The sequence below is a fragment of the Canis aureus genome, chromosome 22 (assembly GCF_053574225.1).
Source record: "Canis aureus isolate CA01 chromosome 22, VMU_Caureus_v.1.0, whole genome shotgun sequence".
Taxonomy (NCBI): domain Eukaryota; kingdom Metazoa; phylum Chordata; class Mammalia; order Carnivora; family Canidae; genus Canis; species Canis aureus.
In genome coordinates, this window is record NC_135632.1 from 17,939,605 (window position 1) to 17,962,749 (window position 23,145).

The window sequence follows — 23,145 nt, forward strand, 5'->3', positions numbered from 1 at the left end:
TAATGGTGATGCAGGTGATGATATCGAAGGGCTTCTGAGATTGCCAAGCGCAGTGTGGGATAAAGCCCACGAGTCGCTATGGGGAGGCTGTGAAGACCCTGTGCTTCCTCCCTAGCCAGCCCAGGCCTCATCTCTGTGTGGTTGGAGCAGGCCGATGTCCCCCAGCGCTGATGGTGCAATGGGCATGTGCCCCTCTCCTGAGCCCTGACTGCCAGTCCTGAAGGGCACCAACTGTAGGGAGGCCATGTGTCTGCCTTCAGAGGCCTCCCCAGCAGGGCCCAGGATAGAGGGGGCTGTGGGGCTGAACACACAAGAAGGCCCCACGTCCTGGGCCGACTGAAGATTCTTCCCAGTTCACCAGGGATTCTGTCCACCCCCAAACGATGGAGTCATTCCCAGGGTAGGGGTGACTACCCACAGTCCCCAACCCAGGCTGCTAAGGCACCAGGATCCAGGAAGGAATGCCACCTGGATGGGTGCCTTTGGGCAAGCCAGTCAACCTTCCCAAGACTCAGTGTTCACCCGATGAAATGAGGATGCTGTGCTCTCTCAGGGCAGAGACAATGATCACCATCTTGAGAATGCCTTCCCTCCTCCTGCCTATCTGTCCCTCAGTTTGGGGGGTGGGGGGTGGGCCCAGTGCTCTGTGGCCACTGCAGGTACTCACGCAGGGCAGAGGGAAGAGCAGGTTGGTCACATCCAGCCCCTTCTTCACAGGCACGGTCACGCGGTTGGGCAGCACCAGGTGGGTGGCAATGAGGTCCTCCAGCAGGCTGTCTGATATCTCACTGGGGACAGGGGGCACGGCCAGCTGTAAAGGAGCGGCACCACCTCCCCAGGTCACCTGCCCCTCCGCCCAGGAGCAGAGCTTGGTGGGGTGGGCCCTGCCCAGGAGAGAACAGCCCTGACTCTAGCCTGCCTGGCTTGGAGGGATGTGGGGTAGACACTTTGACAGCCCCTGACCACCCCTTTCCCAATCCTGCTTTGTTCTCTGAGGCACCACGGCCTGTAGCTAAGAGGGATGACCTGGAGTGAATCTTGGCTCCATCACCCACGAGCCGGGTGAACTTGGGTAAGTTGCTAACCTCTCTGGACCTGTTTCTTCATCTCTAAAGAGAGGAATATTAATATTACACCCCCACCCCCAGGGTTGTTACAAGGAGGAGTTAAAACGTGTGAAGTGCAGAGAATAGTGCCTGGTGCACAGCACTAGCCAAGTGCTTGTTCCCGGAGCCCTTCCACTCCCGGACATGCCATCAAAATTCTCCATCCCCCCCGGGTAGAGGAACAGGACAGTGCCTAGAATGGGACTGGCACACTGTGGGTGCTCAGTAAACATCTGTTGAATAAAACAGTGCACAACTGGATTCTGAATGCAGGGGGCCAAGATCCGTGGCCACATCCCCTGTGAAGGAGCCAGAGGTCCTCCCTGTGGGCAGGGGAGGTGGCTGAGCCCGGTAAGCCCACTGGTGCTTGCCCTGGCCAGTCCAACTGTCCCTCCCTCCTGGGGATGTGTCCATGTGGGGCTGGAGCCCTCCTCTGCTCCTCTCAGGGAGCCTGAGGCCCTGCGTGCTGCAGCCCCCACGGCCAGTCCCAGGGATGTGGAATTCCCCAGACCAGCTTCTCTTCACTGGCCTCTACTGTGACAGCTGCCCCCTGTGACCATGGAAAGGGGAGGCCAAGTGGCTTGTCACCACACACTTGGGTTGGGGAGGGGGAGGAGTACAGATGAAAGGAGGACATCGCGTGACTCCACATCCACTGTGCCACTGCACACACCTAAGTGTTGTCCCAGGAACCACAACATAGAGGAACCGGGCTCCCCCTTCACTGAGGAAGAGCCCAGAGAGGTAAAGTAAACGTTCTGAAACCACATAGCTGTGGAGCGACCAACCGAGCAGGAGCCTGGTCTGGCTGGATCCGGTTCCAGAGCCTGCGCTCTGACCTCACCTCTGGCCGGTGTGTGCCCGGGTGTTTGAGCGTGTGCGTGTGTTCGGGGCACAGCGCCTGCCACAACACTGTTAGCCTCCTGCTCCCACTCCAAACGCACCACCGCTTTTCCCTCGGGAGCAGGGACAGCGTGGTGCAGGCCCCTCTCCTCACGCAGAAAACGGGAGCCCCACTCTGGGGTCCCGCCTGGCAGCCCTCGCAGTGCACTTACTTGATTCCCGGTGCATCCAACAGGTTGGTCAGGCCTGTCCAGTTGATCTGCAGATGCTGCAGGGGCGGAGGGAGGCTGTTAGACTCTAGGGGCCAGATGCGCAAGGCCGAGGGCCCTCTGCCAAGTGCCTGGAGCCCACCCGCATGGAGAACCCCACCTGCTGTGGGGCACCTCAGCAGGGGTGTCACCTCTGAGTCTGGGGCTGTCGGGCCTGCTGCTTCCCTGCTGGGACCACACAGGAGTGGACCAGTGCTCATGGCCACAGACCAGCCTGGGCCGAGAGGTCTGAGTTACAGACTCCTCTCCACCTCAGACCCCCTGTGTGACCTCGTTTCCTGCTCTTGGGGGACACAGTCGAGCACCCCCGGCTGCTTGAGATGATGGGACACGAGGAATGTGGAGCACCCAGGTCTGGGCTGGTTCAAGCAGTGCCACTCCGGGACTGAACTAGCGCTTGGGGCCGTACAGGCCTGCGTCTCTTTGGGACTTACCGGCTTTTGAAGGAAGAACACGGTAACGGCTCCCACAAAGGGCTTGTCCACCAGGAGGGGCTCCAGGATGACCCGCAGCGTGCCCTGCAACTGGATGGGCACACAGGACCTCAGCCTGCCTTCTCCCTGCACCTGCTGCGCTCGGCCGAGGCCACTGCTGCCTTGTTCGTGCCCGTGCCACCCCTAAATGTCAGGGCCACCTGCTGTTGTGACAGGGACCGTATTCAGGGAACAGAAGCCAGCGCACGGCTGCCACCCGTCTGCTGGCTACCGGGGGCCGGGGCTGGGGGCTGGCCACCCCTGCTGTCCACGGGTGCGCTGCCGCAGGGGCCCACAGCCCTGCCGCATCTCAGGCTGGCCCGGCCTGCTACTCCTCTACCGCAAGATGCTCCTGCCCCCTCTATCCACTGCGTTTTCTAAGCACTGGTTGTGCATCACCCCATAAGCAGAGCCTCCCCCTTCCCGGGGCAGCTAATGTCTCCTTGGGGGGGACCTTACAAACAGAGGCAGGTGTGGGGCCACGGGGCCAAGCCGAGGCCCGGTGAAGGCCAGTCACCGCTTTCTGGCCATGTGACCCAGGCCTGGAGTCCGGTGATCGTTACCAGCCTGTGTGTGGTGTCATCGCTTTTCTGCAGCCTCCTCCAGCCTGAGGCCGCTTCCCCACCCCAGGGGCAGGAGCAGCGTGGGCGGCGGGTGGAGGGGGAGCCGTGCCACCAGCTCCCACGTACCTGAATCCCGTTCACGCCAGCCTGTATCTTCTGCAGCTCCGCACTGATCTCGCAGTCCCCGATGTAGCTGAAAGCGGGGAGGGAGAAGGAAGGTCGGGGGCAGGGGCAGGGCCACCACTGAGAGACCAGGAACTTGCCCAGGGCCACACAGCTGGCCACCACGCCCTGCAGCACCTGGCCATGGCTCCCAGAAGCCTCGGCCTTCCGCAGCTCTGCACAAATGCTGACCTAGGCCGGGCCCCGGAGGCCACCCCCCGTGCTCTGCGGGTCTGCGCACATCCTCTGCCCGCAGGGCAGGGACTCTGGGCACTACTTTGCCCCGCGACACCCCACACACCTGAAGCAGGGGCTCTTGACGCACGTGCCGCCCACCCCTCTGCCACTGCCCCTTCTCTGCTTAGGTCTCTTCCCCAAGGACACAGGAAGCTGCGTCTAGCTGGTGGCTCGTACCAAGTGACAGGCACAGTGAGCCCAGAACGGGCGCCTCTGGGGTAAAGATCGTGAGACCCTGTCACAGGACTGAAGGAGGAGACGAAGCGGAGAGGCAGGGCAGCCTCCAAATACCTGCAGGATGTCACAGAAAGGGTGGGTTCCTCTGGAAGTGGGGCAACCTAGGGACCCCAGGGCGGCCAGAGCTGGGGAGAAGCGAAGCAGGTGCCAGATGGCCCTGATGTGCCTCAGTGGTCATGCCAGGATCCTGTGGCAGAGCTGGAGAGCCCAGGTCACCATCATCCCAACATATCCCCTAGATGGGGACGGGTGTTCCCAGAGTTGGCTCCTATCTACCTGATACGCTCTCAGTGCCGGCCCCTGGGCTAAGGACAGGAAATGAGACACTGGGGAGGAATGCAACATTCTCGAACTTCCACAGTTGATCCTTAGTCCTTTTTTTTTTTAAGATTTTTAAAATGTATTTATTCAGGAGAGACAAAGAGAGAGAGGCAGGGACAGGCAGAGGGAGAAACAGGCTCCATGCAGGGAGCCCAACACAGGACTCGATCCTGGATCTCCAGAATCAGGCCCTGGGCTGAAGGCGGCGCTAAACTGCTGAGCCACCCAGCCTGCCCACCTTTTTTTTTTTTTTTTTTAAAGATTTATTTATTTTAGAGAGAGAGCACAAGCGAATACATGGGGGAAGGGCAGAATGAGAGAACCTTCAAGCATTGTCCCCAGTGAGCTCAGAGCCCCAGGCAAGCCGGACCCTATACCCAGGAGATCATAACCTGAGCCGAAACAGAGACAGACGCTCAACTGACTGAGCCACCCAGGCGTCCCTTGGTGGGTGGATCCCTTAAAGGATCCTTGGTCCATTAAAGCACAAGTCAAATCTCGCCACCTCCAGGAAGACTTCCTGCATTGAATGTCCCTTCTCTCAGACTCAAGCTGGCTACAAACATCATTCAAAAGAGGTAGCTTCGCCCAACCCACTGAGCCAGTCACTCACATGTGTTTGCCTCCTTGTTTTCCTGGGGAGCCACAGAGTCCGGTTCTCCCACGGATCTCTCACAGCCCGTGCTCAGAGCTCCCTGGGCCTTACCATGAGTCCCCACATCTTCTTGCCATACTTGCTCCCTCTTTCTACATCCTCTGTAAGGCAGCCGGTGTGAGCCTCCAACTGACTAGCCCTGACCTCCAAGAAAGCTCTGCTGCCCGGGCCTGGGTACCAGAGCATTCTCCTGTGGGAGAAGCTAGGCCTGAGCTGAGGGGTCAGACAGCAGTGGCTTCCCGGAGACTATCCATTCTGATATCGTTCCCTGTCCCAAGCAGGGACCTTGTGTTCCAGCCCAGGGCACTGGGGACTCTGTGTGCTGTGAGGCGCCTTCACACCCCAGGTTAGAATGTAAATATGCTACTCCATCTTCAAACCACCTGTTCTCACGCAGCGTTCCCGGGTCCCCTACACCTGGTTCGCATAGGGAAGAGGGCTCACCAAATCTGCAGGTCCAGGACCACCTGTCTTCGGTTGCGCTTGTTAGTGTGCGCCTTGACACCGTTGACCCTGGGGCACTGGAAGAGATGCCAGAGGGAGAGGTCAGCAGGGATCTTACAGCAATGGATGGCTGCTGGGCCCACGCCCAGCACGGGGCTTTGTCCACAACAACTGATCACTCACTCCTGGGATGAGGCACCGAGAAATTCAGGCTGCAGCCCGTCTGTCCTTGGAACCATGGTACTTCCCCCTTCGAATGTGCACCCTTCCTTCTCTCTCTCTCCTACCACAGATGTTTCCGGAGCACCTGCTGTGTGCCAGGCGTTGGACTGGGGAGAAGGCCAGGAGCAAGACAGGCTGAGCCTGCCCTCATGGGTTGGAAGCCCCGCAGAGGAGACAATGGTGGGGGAGGGCACAGTGAAGTGCAGTCCCAGCTGTCACATGGGGATCAGGGGACTTCAGGAGCACCTCCCTTCGGATAGATGAGGTTAGTGAAAGCTTCTGGAGGAGGAGGCATTTAAATAGCCCTGGCACATGAGTAGGAGTTGGCTCCCTAAGGGCAAGACAAGAAGGCAGGGTCTCCAGCTGAGGGTTCTGACCCTAGAAATTAAAGTGCCTCACACTAGGGCCAGGCCATAGTCTCCCAGCTCTGGGGCCGAGGGCAGAGCTCCTAAGTTCTCTTCCCTACCCCACTCCTCTCTTTACCTCCTCTCAGGAGGTTATTGGGCATTGGAGTGGGGTCTGGTTATTATTTATCAAAAGCAAAAAAATAAGTATCATTTGAATTTCAGTTCTATGCATGCCAAAGTAGTTAGGGGCGAAGTTCACTAATGTCTGTAATCTGGCTTAAAATGCATTTAAAAAAATGAGAAAAAAAATGAGAAAAAAACAGATGTGTGGATACGTGCTAAAGCAAATATAGCAAAAAGTTAGCGGTTGTATAATCCAGAGGGTTCGCTGCATAATGCTCTCACATTTTCTGTATGTTTGAGATTTTTCACAATGAAGTGTTGGAGGAAAAAAACTCAATCAACCGTACTAGAGAAGATCCCATTATCTTTCTATTCTCTCCTTAGAAAGTGACATTTCCAAATGCATTGTCACATGAAAAGCTTATCAAAGAGCACGGAGCCAAAAATGCAGGATAAAATGTATCATAGGGACAACTTGAGCAGTTAATTAAAATCATCATGTAGTTTTTCCAGGTTGTGGTATGTGTGATATGTCAACTTTTTAAATGTATAATTCACTGCGGTTTATTTTCCTGTTCCTTCTCATATTTATTTAATATTCATTTTTCTCCTGATTTTACATTTTTATGTTCTTTTTCTTTAAGAGGGTCCCCCCAGAATTGTAGGAGCTTCAGGCTGCACAGCACCTGGCTCCACCCTGGCCTCCAGGGTCTTGCTGCTAAAGACCCAGCAAAGCCAGTGGAAGCCTAGGGAGGGGAGTGGGGCGCTGTAAGGGGCCCCCACAGCCTAGAGTCACCGCTAGGCCCAAGGGATGGCTTCCCAGCAGCACCACATCCCACAGGCATCATACTCGGCCATAAACACAGCCGTCCGCCTGCTCCTGGGCTCTGGGCCTGCTCAGTCCTTCAAATGCCAGCTCAGACATCACCTGCTTCCAGCAGTCCTCCCTGACTACCGCAGCCCCCGTGCCCCTGTCCCCCTGGGTGCTCACACTCCTCAACCCCTGTGAGCACACGGCCATGTGCTGGGCCACCAGGTCATGTGTCTGTCTCCATAACAGGACAGTGCCCCTCCTTTTGGAGGGGCAAAGTGACCTCCCTGTGCAGGGCCACAGTCACACTCCTTTCTGTCTGTGGTGCCTCGCACTCAGCCACGCTCCGTGAGTCTGCATGAATGAAGCAGGGACTGTACAACAAACTAGCAGGTGCTGAGACAAACCAGTCCTGGTTGAGTTCGAGACGCATAAGCCGGGATCTCCAGGGGTCAGGCCTGTCTGCTCCGCGCCCGCTCAGGTGGCTAGTGGGGCAGAGCTGGGCACATGCTCCGGGGCAGGCTGGCCTGTGCTCTGACACTTGCCTGTCCCACACCAGACCAGATGCCAGTGCCCACAAAGTGATGGACATCATAGCAGTTCTGGGGGATGCATTTCTTTTTAAGTAAACTCTATGACCAACTTGAGGCTCAAACCCACAACCCTGAGATCAAGAGTCATATGCTCTATCGACTGAGCCCAATTGCCAGGCACTCCTGGGGGAGGAATTTTCAAATGACAAAAATAAGACTCACATCAGTGGGGCACTTGGGGGCAGCAGGAGTGGGGCAAGAGGGTGGAAGAAGAGGCTGTCAAGAATAGGGACACGATGTCAGGAATGTCAAATGCAAACCTCCTCTATCCTAGGTCACCTATTAGCTTCACAGAACTAGTGTTGGGTTTGTAACGCTAACTGACACAATCGGCCAGCTGGTAGAGAGTTAGCCCCTGCTTTGAGGCACCACCTCACCTGGGAAGGTGTGATCTTCAGAGCTGGTGCCTCAGCAAGCACGACTTATACATCCCTCTCTCTGGCTGGCTTCGACAACATGGCATGTTTTCAAAATTTGGCTTAAGAAACGCAGACTTATTTCCCACCTTTCCTTTTTGTTGTCTCTGAGCCAGGCTTCCTTTGAACCTGCAGAGATGGCGATGCTGGGACTCGGGGGTGAGGGGTCTCCACTGAGGCTGGGAGGCTGAAAAGTGCAGGTGGGGGCCGGGCCCCTGGGGAGGTCCCCTGGGATATTCCCGGTCAGGTGCGTGACCTGAGGCAGGGTCTGCAAAGTAGAGACAGGCTGCCCCTCCTGAGACATTACCCACCTTTTGTCCAAAGTAGAGCTTGGTGAATGTGAAGGTCCTCAGGTGGCTGCTCTTCTCTCGGATCTTGGGCTCGAGCTTTTCCCGGAACTTGTTTTCCATGATCATGCTCAGGTAGGGCCAGATCTGAGAGATGATCTGTGATGACGAGAGGAGGCTCTTGGGGATCAGGTCTGTTTCCCCCACCCAAGACCCAGGGCTGCCCAGGACAACCTGGCCCCGGGACCTTACACTGTAGCACCCCAGGCCTGCCTGCCCACCCACCTACCAGCTATCCATCCATCTGTCCATCAAACATCCCGTAACTAAAGCAGCAGTTCTCACACTTGCCCAGGCAATGCGTCTTGGTGCTGTTTTGCAGAGCACCATGAGTCACTAAACCTAGTATCACGAACCTTTTGGTTCTGTGCTGAAACATAAGCTATCCGAGCCAACACTGTGGTGTCATCAAGAAGTAGCAGGTGCCAGAGGCTTAGGGAAAAAAAAAGTCACAGAAGACAAAGTTAATTTGTTTTCTGTGAATTTATTTTTTTTCTAGCAATCAGAAAAGGCTGCCTTTGGCTGATCTCTGCAGCAGAGCAACTCCTAGCCCGGATTTGGGAAGCAGGCAGAGAAGGGTAGGGAGGGAGCAGCAGGGCTGACACGTTCCTCTTCCTTCTCTTGGACTCTGTAAACACAGATGCCCCTCGCGGTCACCAGATGCACCATCAGGGGAGCCTGAGGCAGTGGGATTACAGGCCTCTACTGCCCCCATCTCTCTCGGGGCCCCTTTAGGAGCTGGTCCCATCTTCCTCACTCGCTGCTGTGTGGGCTGCCCAATGGGTCTCAGGCACAAGGTTTTCGGAGCACACTCGGTGCCCCAGTGTGTGGTTTGTCTACACAGCTGAGGACGGGAGCCTCATCCCCAGTCACACATCCCCAACGCCTTGTGTAGGGATAGTGTGTGTCAGTTCAAGAAAGAAGGGTGTAACACACGGGGGTACCCATGAACTAGCGGACACACAGGGAGGAAGAACTTTGGGGGCTCAGAACAAGGTCTGTCCCAGGGGACCCGGGCCCTGCATTAATCCACAGAAATCCAGCCACTCCTCTGAAAGGAACCATCCCCTTCCAACTTCTACCTGCAGGCCGGGAACAGTCTTGACCCACACGGCAATGACATTTCTGGTAACACAAGACTATCAGCCTTGGCTCGAAAACCATCAGGAAGTCCTTTTTTATACCTAAACTGAAGTCACTCCTGCTACGGGCTGTTCTAACCAGAACAAAGGCAAGGTTTGTCCTAGAAAAAGGTACTGAATCAGGATACTTGAGAGGGTGGGAGGATATATGAGCCTTCACGTCTAGGAGACAGCTTTGGGCTCATCAGGTAGGGGCCAGACTCTGCTTCCTCGTCTGTAAGAAAGGGCCAGACCTGGACTCACAGAGCCGGGCCCTCCCCGAGGCATCAGGCAGCAGGCGCACGGGGGATCCGCGCATGAGCTAACAGCAGCCAGAGGGATGACGACAGTGACTCTGACATCCCAGGCGTCGTGGTGCTCTCATGACCTCATGAGTCCTCACAACCTCACACGGCAGCGACCATCATTACTCCCACTGCACAGACGAGGGAACCGCTCGGAGAGGTTAGGCAGCCGAGTGAGGGCCGGCCGCCGGGATAGGCCCCCCTCTCCCTGGGAAGTGCTGAACTTGGCCTCCTGGGGGGCTGCGTTTTGCTCAATCCTTCTCTGTATTTTCTAACATTTCTGCTATGACTGTCATTAATTTCAGACTGTAAAAAAGGTGTTGTTGTTGTTGCATGTGTGTGTGTTTAAAGAAAGTCATTGGAAATGAGAACCCCGAGGGTGGGAAGGGAACGAGACAGGCAGAAGGGCCATCTCTGCCCCAGCGGGCACCGTTACTGCCAGCGGGCCTTAGTCCATGGTCGCCTCGCCCCCACCCAGTGTGGGGTCACTCAGCCCGGGAGCACCAAGAGGACGAGGCCCAGGAGACCAGCCCCAGCAGGCCCACCGCAGCCTTACCTTGTTGGCCCACTCGACCCGCTCCACATCCGGGAAGTGGATCTGGGGAAGAGAAGCCCCGAAGGTGAGTTAGACTCAACAGCATCCCGCCCCTGGAGATCCAGCAGCGCAGCCCTGGGGTTCCTGCTCCCACCCCACTCACTCCACTCACCCCACCTCTGCTCTGCTTCCCTGCCCTGCTCAGCGCCCACCCGGCACCTGCCGGGAGGCTCAGCCAGCCCTGCCCCGGGCGCACTGTCAGGTGGGGCAGGCTGCAGGCAACCAGCAATGCGCTGCCCACACTGACACCTCGTCCTCCCTCCTCCCAGCTGGGAGGCTTACAGGTGGGCGGTCCCGGACTGCTCCCCCCCCTCCCACCCAGCATCCCCACTATACCCCGTAGCCCTCAGGCTGGAAGGGTAGGGCTGGAACCCCTCATTTGCTTATGCAAATAAGCCCCACCTTCCCAGTGGAAACCCAGCGGAACCCCCATCCGACTGGCCCAGGGTACCACCCCACTTTGCTCCTTGCCACTTCTGTCCTCCTTATCCTTTTAATGACACAAGTAATCACAGCCTCTGGAGAAAAATTAGAAAACCAGGCAAGCAAAAGGAAAGATATTTTATCAGAGAATGCTGAGTGACAACCACCCTTACGCAGGTTGATGCATTTCCTTCCAGGCTCTTGGCAGAAACAAGGATATGTAGTTTTCACAGAAATTGAGGTCACAGTGTTTTGTAATCTGCTTTTTTCCACTTAGCAACACATAGGATTGTGTTGGTTCATGCTGTTTTCATAGGTAACTGGGGAATGGGAGCGCCCCTCCCCAGCAGGCCAGATCCTGTAGTCACATAGGCGAGCTTCCTTCAGGTCACAGCTGCCAGCCACTGTCTGCTGAGCGAGTCCTGCTCCATCCCTGGGTTGGAGGGGTTATCCCCAGGAGAAGTGACAATCCTACTTGCTAACCTTTGCAGGACCGGATTCTGAGGGTTCTTAACCCCTTGCAAGACTCTCAGTCTCTCCCAGTGTCTGCTGAGCTTCTCACAGACCCCCAGCCCAGCCCCCAAGGTTTTCAGGGACAAAGGTGTAAGACAGTACTGGTGCCTGACACAAAACGTGGATCAGCAAAATGGTAGCAATGGTCATCTCTGTCGCCAAGTCCTTGGAGCACAAGGCCAACTCAGAATCAGATTCATGGTGGGCATAGGACCTCCCAAGCTCAGGAAAGGAAATGTGTCCATGCAGTTCACACACCTAGTGCACACCAGGCCCTGGGCTAGCTCTGGGGACGCCCTGAAGGCCCAAACATAGACCCTGGCCTAGACAATTGTGCCCAGGAGTATAAAGTAATTTAGTTCCTTTAGGAGCAGTTTTTCTTTTTTATTATTTTTAAAGATTTTATTTACTTATTCATGAAAGACCAGGGAGAGAGAGAGAGAGGCAGAGATTCCGGGCAGAGGGAGAAGCAGGCTCCATGCAAGAAGCCAGACGTGGGACTCGATCTGGGGTCTCCAGGATACACCCTGGGCTGAAGGTGGCACTAAACCGCTGAGCCACCCGGGCTGCCCAGTTTTTCTTTTTTTTTAAAGATTTATTTGAGGAGGAGAGAATCCCAAGCAGATTCCCCGCTAAGTGCGGAACCCTAATGCAGGGCTCCATCTCATAACGCTGAGATCATGACTTGAGCCAAAATCAAGAGTGGGTTGCTTAACCGACTGAGCCACCCAGGCGCCCCTTAGGAGCAGTTTTAACAGCCTTGAGAAGTCAGAGAAGCCCAGTGCTTCTGGGACTCCAGGAACACCAAGCTCTCTTCCAGCCTTAGATTCCCCAGTTCTAGATACTGATCCATACCAACTTGAAGGAGCATCTAATATTCCCAGGTGCTACAGGAAAATCACTGCCTGGTTCCCAGAGGGGGAGCTGGCCCAGTCCGCAGGAACAGGAGGGAATAATGGGAAAGGAAATCTTGGGGGCTGTGCGCAGGAACTGGGGACGGCCCATCGGGTTCAGCTGGGGAGAGGCAGCCTATTCGCCACATTCCCTGCTGCTGCCCTGGGTCAGGTCCCAAGCTGGTACCGGGCAAATGGAGCGTGAGACACTTTCATTGGTCCGTATCATACTGGCCAGCACTGAAGTAAAAACTCCTCCATGGGGGGAGGAAACAGACATCCAGTCCTCTGCTGGCTCCATTCATCACCATCTTTGACCTCACTTCTTCCAAGCAGCCTCTCCTGATCTCTCAAGTCAGAGATAGGTGTCCCTATTAGGTGTCTGCTGGTTCTCCACTGCGGCATTGAATACACCTCATTAGAGCTACTTGGTCTTACTGCCAGCCTCCTTACTAGACTGGAAGCTCGAGGGGGCTGACTCAGACTTGTTCCCTATTAGTCCCTGTCCCTGGCATATGAATGTCTTAATAAATATTTGTGGAATGAATGAATGCATAAATGAATGCAAGCTTCTTGCCTTCACACAGCTCCTAGGCTGGTAAAGGAAGCAGGCAATTAACGGACCATTGCAGTGCAGGATCAGTACCAAGGTGCAGGGAGGGGGACCCCCACAAAGGAGAAAGGTGGGTTACGGCTGGGCTTTCACTCACACCTTTGCTTCTCTTCTGCTCAAGCCTGCTGGCTGGACCCCTCCGTCTCCTCCTTCCACCCTGACCACTGCACTCCCACTTGATGTGTATATCCTTTCTACACCTCCTACCCTCTGCCTCTCCAGGGGAGGTTCTGCATCCCTGGGAGCTGAGTTCTGATCTCCTGCACCCTGGAAAAGCGATCCAGCTTGGCAGGTCCAACCATGGCCACACTTGGGAGCCAGTCAGACAAAGATTCCTGAGCTGCCTCTCACACCTACTGAATCAGAGTGTTGCCAGGTGGGGCCTTGCAATTTATTTTTAACAAGCTCCTGGCATGATTCTAGAGTTCCGTCAGGGCTGGTTGTGTGGTATTAATGACCAACCCGCTCTTTGCATTAGAGTGGCCCACACTCACCCTGAACGTGTGGACAGCAGCGGAACGCCCAGGGCCCGCACTGTTTTCATGGTCCCTTGGCCAGCCACACTCGTGTTTGAGGCTCCTTGCTAAGAGATTCCTCTAGAGAGCAAGTCTGAATGCCCTGATGAGAGCAGCGATTCAGGCTGAGAAAATAAGGAACCATCAAGTAACCCTGTTCTGCCCTAGGCACCCTGCCGGCTCGCCTCGGCCTCAAGCTCAGCACCGGTCATGACTCCCCAGTGATACCAAACCCAGAGCCAGGCCATCTTCTCTGCGGCTGCCCCCAGGGTAGGTCCCGGACCAGGGGAGGATGTCAGAGAGCCAGACACTCAGGGAACAGCTACTCAGCCCCAATGCTTCCTCAGTTTGATGGAGACAAATTAGTCATTTTTCCATTATAATTGGCCTTTTGAAAAAGTCTTTCCATACTCCAACTTCTTAAAGTTCTTCCATGTTTTTAACTGCTGACTTTCTATTTTAGCTTTGCACTAAGGTCTTTAATCTGTCCGAAATTTTTTACAGCAGGTAAGATAGGCATACAGACTCCCACTAAGGCGATTTTCTACTATCATATACTCAAAAAAAAAAAAAAAAAAAAAAAGATCCCGTCTTTCCTAACTTCTGAAGAACCTTTCCTCACGTTAGCTTCTCATGTGTCCTCCAGTGTGTTTCTGGACTTGGCATTGAACTCTATGGCTTTATTGCCTGTTTGTAGGCCAGTGCCACACTGTTCTAATCACTGTGGCTTTGCAACATGACCCTTATAATCTCCAATAACCTTTTTTTTCTTATCTTCATCCTTCTTATTTCTCCTAGGTTTGTCATCACAGGCCAAGCCCTGTGGCACCACACCACGCAGTGGTGGTGACAGCGAGCAGCTCTATCTTGTTCCTGACATCAAATGGAAGTTTTTCCATGAAGCATGATTTTCGCTGTAGATTTTTAGAGGACAGCCTTGATCAGATTGAGGAAGTTCTTTTGGAGAGCTAAATTTCTGAGAGCTTTCATTATAAATGGGTATTGAACTATATTCAGCACTTTCTCAAATCTACTGAGATAATCAGGTTATTTTCCCCTTTCATCCACTAAAGTGGCCAAGTTAACTGATGTTCCTTTATAAAACAAAACTGTCCCTAGTTCGTGGGATAAGCCCCATTTGAAGCAGTTCGTTTAGTTAGCCTGATATCTCATTTAGGTTTTATACACTCACAATTCAAAGCGGTACCTACAATTTTTGTTCTTGTACAATTCATATTTAGTTTTGCTACAAAGATTTTATAATAAATTGTAAAACTAGTGGGACAGCTTTTCCATATCCTATTTTCTAAACAACCTGTAAATAATAGGAATTTTCTGATCAGTGAAGTTTCTATAAAGACAGCTTTCTTGGGGTGGGAAATTACCATTTCTCTCTGTAGTGGTTAATGGTGTATAAAGGTCCACTTATCTCTTATTATGGTAATTTTGGCATTTATATTTTTCTAGAAATGTAACTAGTTCATCTAGGTTTTCAAATGTACTGATATTTATTTATAATATTTTATTATTTTTAATCTGCTTTATCTGTAGTTATCTTTTTCATTCTAGATTTTATTTTCGTCTTTTTCTCTTTATTAATAGATCAAGGTTGACAAAGGTTTTGTCCATTGTATTAATCTTTTCAGAGCACTAGTTTTGGTTGTTGTTAATAATTTTCTTTTCCTTTTGCATTCATATGAAAATTTTTGTTCATTTTCACCCTTAATTTTATTATTTCTTTCCCTACTTCTCTGATCTAAAACTGTTGCTCTTTTATGTTCTTAGAATTGTAAATTTTATTTGTTTTTGGTTTATGAGAAATTCAAAGTTATAAATTCCCCTATGATTTTTGACATAGTGTTTTCATCATTATTCAGCTCCCGTTTTTTTTTTTTTGTAATTTTCATTATGACTACCTTTGAAACAATGATTTTTTAATAGAATAATTTTAAATAATTAGACATGTGAGATTTCTAAAGCTATTTATTGTTTTCTGATTCCATTTCTTTATAGTCTGCACAGTCTGTAGGATGGCAATCAATCGGAATATATTGATAATTCCTTTGTGGCCTAGTGCATGATTAATTTCTGTGACTGTTGCAGGTATGATCAACTTATTAATCATATCCTTTGCAAAAAAAAATCATGCCCTTTGAATATTCTTATCCTTATTTCCTCTTTGTCTACTTGATTTATCATTTTTAGAGAGGAATGTATTAGAGTTTCCAAGCCCAAATGTTGGTTTATCCACCTCCCTGTGTAGTTGTGTCAGGTTGTTGGTTTACATTTCAAGTTTATATTATGCAGTACATACATGTCTAACAGTTAGATTACCGGTTTTTTTTAGATTACCTTTTTAATTACTATTCTTTTTTAAAAGATTTTATTTATTTATTCATGAGAGACACAGAGAGAGAGAGAGAGAGAGAGAGGCAGAGAGAGAATCAGGCTCCCTGCAGGGAGCCTGACATGGGACTCAATCTGGGGTCTCCAGGATCACACCCTGGGCCAAAGGCGGTGCTAAACCGCTGAGCTACCTGGGCTGCCCTAATTACTATTCTTTTTAGGATTATAACACCCTGGTCTTTAGGAGGTGTCTGAGTTACATTCTATTTTGTCTAATTAAAATTGCCATTAGTTTACTTTTGTTTCAAAGTTGCCCAGTTATATCTTTTCCCATCCTATTTTCAAACCTTTTGAGTTCATGTTATCTCCTATCCCTTAGAACTCACCTTAATCCCTTATCAGCCCCATTGCACAGATAAAGAAACTAAGGCTCAGAAAGGTTGCTCACAGTCGGCAGCTCCGGAGTGCCAGAGCTGAGACACAGACCCAGGTCTGTCTCACCACCAAGTCTGTACTCCTCCATCCTGCCTCCTCACTCCTCTTCAGAACACCTATGTAAGTATGTAACTACGAGGTTTTCCTCTTTCGTAGAAAGTCTAATTTAGCAGGGGACTGCCCTCATGAGACCGGAGTCTTCACTGGTAGGCCACGCTTTAAGAGTCTACAAAGGACATTCCACAGATACTTTGATTTCATCTTCCTAACACCCCATAACGTGCACAGCAAAGCCACAATCATCCTCACTTTACAGATGAGGGGAGGCTCAGAGCCCAGTTGGTACCTGCCCAGATCACCCGGATGACCGGAACTCCTATTTCTCCTGCATATAATTTGAGCCCAGCCGTCAAACCTTTTGCTCCCCGCCTCCTGCGCCTGAAGTGTCAGCCTATGAAGTCCGTTTTAGTGTCTAAGTATTCCTTGTGCATTTAAAATGTCACCTCTCGGGATCCCTGGGTGGCACAGCGGTTTGGCGCCTGCCTTTGGCCCAGGGCGCGATCCTGGAGACCCGGGATCGAATCCCACGTCGGGCTCCCGGTGCATGGAGCCTGCTTCTCCCTCTGCCTGTGTCTCTGCCTCTCTCTCTCTCTCTCTCTGTGACTATCATAAATAAATAAATTTAAAAATAAAATAAAATAAAATGTCACCTCTCTCAGTCTTGGGTTTCTCATCCACAAGAGGGGCACAATGCTGCCAATTCCACGGAGTTCCTGAGATGAGTACGTGAGACCATGCATGCGAGGTGCTGGGCACCGTCCCCGGTAAATGCCCCAGAAGCGGGGATGCTTGCGGGCAGGTGTCTGGACGCGGGAGGTGCAGACACTGTGACCCCTCTGTCCGCAGGTGCATGCCCAGAACAGTATCGGGCTACGTGTCCAGTTCTGTCTGACCCAAAGTCCAGCAAATTCTCTACGGGACCCCAGCGGCCTGGGGCTCGGCACTCAGAGAAACCGAGAAGGGAGGCTAGAAAAAGCGAGGAGAGGGGAGCACAGCGCAGGGGGCTGGGGCTGAAGCGGGAGGACTCAGGTGAGGGCGGTTTCCCTGGCCTCTGCTGATTGGCTGAGGGCTGCGCCTGCGGACAGGCTGCGTCCAATGGCCGCGAGGCGCCTGCGTGGTACTGTCCAATGGGGAGGGGGCTCCGCAGGGAGGCGTGGCAGAGGGGACCCAATCAGAGCCTCCGTGCACGTCTTCCCGCACGAGGTGGACGCAGGGAAGGCGTAAAAAGATCGCTGGCGGGCAGCCCGGGGGCCCAGCAGTGCAGCACCGCCCGCGGCCCGGGGCGTGATCCTGGAGACGCGGGATCGAGTCCCGCGTCGGGCTCCCTGCATGGAGCCTGCTTGCTTGCTTGCTTTCTCTTTCTTTTCTCTCTCTCTTTCTTCTTTCTCTTTCTTTCTTTTCTTTTCTTTCTTTCTTTCTTTCTTTTCTTTCTTTCTTCCTTCCTTCCTTCCTTCCTTCCTTTCTTTTCTTCTTTCTTTCTTCTTTCTTTTTCTTTCTTTCTTTCTTTTCTCTTTTTCTTTCTCTTTTTCTTTTCTTTTTCTTCTTTTTTTTCTCTTTCTTTTCTTTCTTCTTTCTTTCTTCTTTCTTTTCTTTCCTCTCTTTCTCATGAATAAATAAAATCTTAAAAAAAAAAAAATAACTGCTGGCCCAGACTCGGGCTGAGTCCTAAAGCCACTGGACTTCGGTCCCAATACCTCACAGGGCCGGGAGTCTCCGGGACCAGCCGGTGGGGAGACACCCACACCTCCTGGCAATGCAGGGGGCAGACTGAGGCAGGGGGCTCACCCATCACCTGCAGAGCTCCTTAAAACGTGGGTTCTTGGTAAGGGCCCTCGCAGATTTAGATTCAGGAACCTAAGGACCTTCGGCAGAGACCCGGAGGCCTGTACCTTTCACGAGCTCCCAGGTCTCCCAGGTGGTTCAGGTCACGGGGGTGTAGGGGTGTGGAAGTCTGGGCGGGCAGGGCTCCCTGGGCTGGAGGACCTGCTCAGGCCCTGGAAGAAGGCGACCGTTCCGCCCCCGGGGTTCCTGATGAGGCTAACCAAGTCCCCATCCGTGTCTCCAGCGGTCACTCTTGGGAGAATACGGCTTTGTCATCAAATCCTTACCAGCACCTTATGGGCCCCGGTTCTTTTACAAAGGGAATAACTCTTGTGCCACAAAGAGCAAAGGGAGGCAAGAGCCAGTGGATGAAAAGGATGAAAAACACAGTATCACGAGTGGGCCTGGCTTTGGCGCCTCCCCTACCCCTAAAAATGTGAGCCCCTCCCAGCCCCCATAGAGCCAGGCCGCAGGAGCAGGAAGTGCTGCCAGGGGCCCTGAGGGGCACAGGTCCAGCCTCAGGTCTCTTCTGATGGAGGGAAGTGAGGCTGCAATGCCGACCCCACTCAGGTCTGCAATCAGGAGCTGATGAACATGAATCTAAATGGAGACAAATTCAGAGCTCTAGCATTCATTCACCCCTCAAACACGAACACAACCCTGACCGATGCATTACAGGTGTGAGCAAGTCTCCAAAGTAGGCCTGGGAAATTGTAAAGTTGCCCAGGCTGGTGGTCAAATCACCAGGACCCTGGATTCCTTCCCCCCACCCGCCCCTTGACAGTGCTCTTCAGAGCAGCTTAAAAAGAGGGGACCTCAGGCCCCACCTAAGGCCTCCCTTTTTTAAACTCACATCTTCTGCTATTCGCGTGCTTGGGCCAAGGCCTCCCAGGCAGAGTGGGCTCATATTTTAATGACAACATTTTTAAGGCAGTGACGGTAAGGAGAGCTCAGAGAACAGAGGCAGACTATAAAGCAAACTCAAGTAGAAGTCGAAATTCCAGGCTCGCAGAGGCCACCACCATGGCACCCCACATCCATGCTTCATCCCCAGGTGGTCATGTGCTTTATTTCTTAAACCCTTTAGGAAAAATGATCCCACAGTGAGGAAATGGAGCCAGAGAGATGGCCACCCCAATCAGTGCCAGAGCCTGGGCAGGGCCCTGGGCAGGCCTCCAGGCTGGGAGGCCTGGACAGCAGCTGTGGGCACCAGACCCTCTCATGAGGCGGCGGGATCGGCCAGCTTCACTTCAAGGACCTGCCTGTCACCAGGCGAACCTGGCTCACTCCCTGTCACAGGAGGGTCTGTGTGTCTCTTTGTACCCCGAAGACCTGAGACCCGTGCCCTGAGAACTACACAGACACAGCCACAGAATCACACGTCCACACAATGGGGACTTCTTTGCTGGGGAAAAAGCCTCCTGGTTCTTCTCTGCTCTGGTGTGCATCCTTACACTCACACACATACGGACTCAAACTGATGCCAACTGCCTCCCATGCTCAAAGAAGAGAGGACCCCCTCATTCCAGGGCTCCACAGGGATGTCCTGCCACAGGGAGGCCACATGGAGCTTCAGGCCAGCTCCTGTCTTTGGAGACTGGTCCCTACTCCATGGTGCCTATTTAGTGGTTCCTCCTCTACTGGAAAATGGTCCCTCATTTCATATACTTTTTTCCTGGTTAAGTACAGACTTTGACCCATTTTTCTCTCTGTTCTTGAGAGGTACACATTTAACCATAAAAACTGCTTTTAAATCTGCCCACTATTCTGCTTAAAATTACCCGGCTAAAAGTGCTTTAAAGGAAAAAGTTATTTGGCCAACTTGAAATTCCATCTAATGCTGTTCTAGAATCCATAGGCTCTTGAACAATGCACCCAGCTTGCAGCCTGGCCCAAGTTAACAGGAGCCAGTAGAAGGAGGACACCGAGCAGATAAAACTGCAAAGGTAGTCACTGGTGACAAGAATCCTGGTGCCAGGAGCCTGTCACCCTTTGCTGAGGAACAAGGGCTTGGAGCATGGAGGGGCTGCCCCAAGCTGTCCACATGGGTGTGTTTTTCAAGGAGACCTGAGTGTAATGGTGAATCAGCAGAGAATGCAGTCCAACAGTTAGGTTTGGTCATGCCCCAAGGTGAAAAAACATATCTTCTTGCTTATCAAACTAGTATGGGTATACCTCAGAGATACTGCAGGTTTGGTTCGAGACCACTGTGATGAAGTGACTATACAATATTACAATAATATTCACTTAAAACAAGTCAAATGAATTTTTCAGTTTCCCATATAAAAGCTAGGTTTACACCACACTGTAGTCTATTAGGTGTGCAATAGTACATAATTAAAAAATGCTTTATGGCTAAAAAATGTTAACCATCACCTGAGCTTTCAGGGAGTCATACTCACTAATCACAGATCACCAAATAGAATAATGATGAAAAAATTTGAAATACTGCAAGGGTTACCACAATGTGACACAGGGACGGAAAGTGAGCAAATGCTGTTGGGAAAATGCACATATAGACTTGCTTGATGCAGGGTTCCCATAAACCTTTAATTTGTAAAAAAAAAAAAATGCAATTATTGCAAACTGTAATAAAATGATGGAAGCCTTAAGATACCAAAAAGTGAAATTCCCGATGCTGATAAGGCCACAGTGAAGTGGGAATGAGAATCTTTATGGTGTCCCTAAGCTTTTTTTTTTTTTTTTTAAGATTTTATTTACTTGAGAGAAAGAGAGCATGAACATGAGCAGGGAGGGGAGCAGAGGGAGAGGGAGAAGCAGATTCCTCACTGAGCAGGGAGCCCGACGTGGGGGGCTCAATCCCAGGATCTGAGATCGTGACCTGAGCTGAAGGCAGATGCTTAACCGACTGAGCCACTGGGGGGCACAAGGTGTTCTAAGCTTTGACATATGAGTTTAACATGTAGGAATCCACAGTAAGGAACTTGAGAAACACGGACTAAGGTTCCTGCAGCATTCGCTGTAGTGTTCCTGGAACAGACTTTTCCTGAGAGCCTCCTATGTACTGGGCAGCGAGCAAGGAAATGTGGGTACAGACATGGAGCAGGAAATGCACCTTGCCCTAGAAGAGCATTCAGTCTGGAGGAAAAGTCAGACACAAGAATAGGCAGGTGCAAGCCCATGAAGGAAGTGGGGTGTGACACAGGCTCCAGGTGCTGTGGGGGCCTGAGCTTGCACTGGAAGTTGATCAAGAGAGTCAGTCTGGTAAGGCAGAGGGACAAATTCCAGACAGATCCAGGAAACACTGCCTGCCTCAGCTAGCCCGTAAGGAGGACAAGCTTGGAAATAGCAGATAATCAAAGCTAACGAAATGGTTCAGCAGTGTAGGGTATATTCATATTAAGGATATTGTAATCCTTAAACAGGTTTTTTTTGGAGAATGTTTATAATATAATGCTAATAATAGAAAAAAAACAGGGGGAAAAGGGTACAAGTTTTTTAAAAACTGTTTTCAGGGATGCCTGGGTGGCTCAGTAGTTGAGCGCCTGCCTTCGGCTCAGGTTGTGATCCTGGGGTCCCAGGATGAATTCTTGCATTGGGCTCCCTGCAGGGAGTCTGCTTCTCCTTCTGCCTATGAGATATCTCTGCCTCTCTTTGTCTGTGTCTCTTGTAAATAAATAAATAAATAAATAAATAAATAAATAAATAATAAATAAATAAATAAAGTAAATAAAAACAGTTTTCATACATCTTCAATAGAAAAGAAGTATACACAAATAGAATGACGTATTTCTGTGTGGAAGGACTATAAACAGTGTTCTAATTCTTTTAGGCCATTTCCAAATATTCTACAATGGGACTACTTTCACCTTTATAACCAGAAAAACCAGATTTTAAACCAATTTATAACCAGAGACTTAAAAAAGTAAACACGACATGGGCCAAAGAATGGAGTGGGTGACTCTGGAGTTTTGAAACATCCTGTGTCCCTGAGAAGTTCCCTATTTTTTTATTGTGAGCATCAAGAGGACTCCTGGCATACTGTGATGGGGCTTCTCGGGCGGGAGCGGCCAGGCCACCCCACGCTCCCTGAGACAGACAGCTTGCAGGAGCCGGGCCCTGACTCCCCGTGTGGCCTGGCTTGGAAGGCAGGGTGAAGAAAGTGGGGCTTCTCCCTTTAACAGTTTCCACTGGAGCAGGAAATACCTTAACTCTTCACTATTTGCAGTAAAGGGGGAGGAAGAGAGGAATCACTTTCCTCAAGCACATGTGAACACACTGGGGCTAGAAGCTCTAGGCTTCCCTGGATCTCTCCCCGAAGTAACTCTGAATGGAGGGGTAAGGGGTCAGGACAGAGAGAGGGCAGGCTGAGCCCCAGTTCCCCACCCCCTCTCCTCTGTGTAGCTGGGTTGTGGCCTCCAGGGGGCAGCTCACACCAGAGTGACTGGGGACATTTCCCACTGAAGCGCTAGCTCAACCTGCCGTGGACCGGAGGCCAATGGAAGCTGGCGATCAGCTCTCCACTCTTCCTGCCCACTGCACAGGTGGCCATGAAAGAAGAGTGAGACAGGGATGCCTGCGTGGCTCAGTGGTTGAGTATCTGCCTTTGACTCAGGTCGTGATTCCGGGGTCCTGGGATCGAGTCCCACATCAGGCTCCCCGCAGGGAGCCTGCTTCTCCCTCTGCCTATGTCTCTGCCCCTCTCCCTGTGTCTCTCAGGAATATATGAATAAAGAAGATGTGGTCTCTGTATACAATGGAATATTCCTCAGCCATTGGAAATGACAAATACCCACCATTTGCTTCAACGTGGATGGAACTGGAGGGTATTATGCTGAGTGAAGTCAGTCGGAGAAGGACAAACATTATATGTTCTCATTCATTTGGGGAATATAAATAATAGTGAAAGGGAATAGAAGGGAAGGGAAAAGAAATGCGTGGGAAATACCAGAAAGGGAGACAGAACGTAAAGACTGCTAACTCTGGGAAACGAACTAGGGGTGGTAGAAGGGGAGGAGGGCGGGGGGTGGGAGTGAATGGGTGACGGGCACTGAGGGGGGCACTTGACGGGATGAGCACTGGGTATTATTCTGTATGTTGGCAAATTGAACACCAATAAAAAATAAATTATTAAAAAAAAGAGAAAAAATATTTTTAAAAAAGTAGAGTGTGACAGTAACTGTCACCTTCCTGGGCCTTGTCTACCACGTGCCCCTCAACCCACCCCCACTATTACTAAGGTCCTCAGGTACTTAGCTTGCAGAGGTACTTTGCTGTGGACATTTCTGTTGAAGCAAAATTCCACCCCTCATCCCTAATGCAATGGGCTGTCTTGTGAGAGCTCGAGCATCATAAATTGCTGTCCCCTGAAGCCC

General features: G+C 51.7%; 1 protein-coding gene across 2 annotated transcripts in view; it reads right to left on the bottom strand.

The window, feature by feature from the left end:
• ESYT3 (extended synaptotagmin 3) overlaps window positions 1–23,145 on the bottom strand; it is a 50,466-nt gene that overhangs the window by 21,580 nt on the left and 5,741 nt on the right. For both annotated transcript variants that reach the window (XM_077864973.1, XM_077864972.1), the window contains exons 2-8: window positions 10,152–10,193; window positions 8,134–8,268; window positions 5,311–5,387; window positions 3,381–3,447; window positions 2,653–2,742; window positions 2,162–2,217; window positions 668–788 (exon numbers count right to left, since the gene is read on the bottom strand). In XM_077864973.1, coding sequence (XP_077721099.1) covers window positions 668–788; window positions 2,162–2,217; window positions 2,653–2,742; window positions 3,381–3,447; window positions 5,311–5,387; window positions 8,134–8,268; window positions 10,152–10,193 — 588 coding nt within the window. The remainder of the gene's footprint in view (window positions 1–667; window positions 789–2,161; window positions 2,218–2,652; window positions 2,743–3,380; window positions 3,448–5,310; window positions 5,388–8,133; window positions 8,269–10,151; window positions 10,194–23,145) is intronic.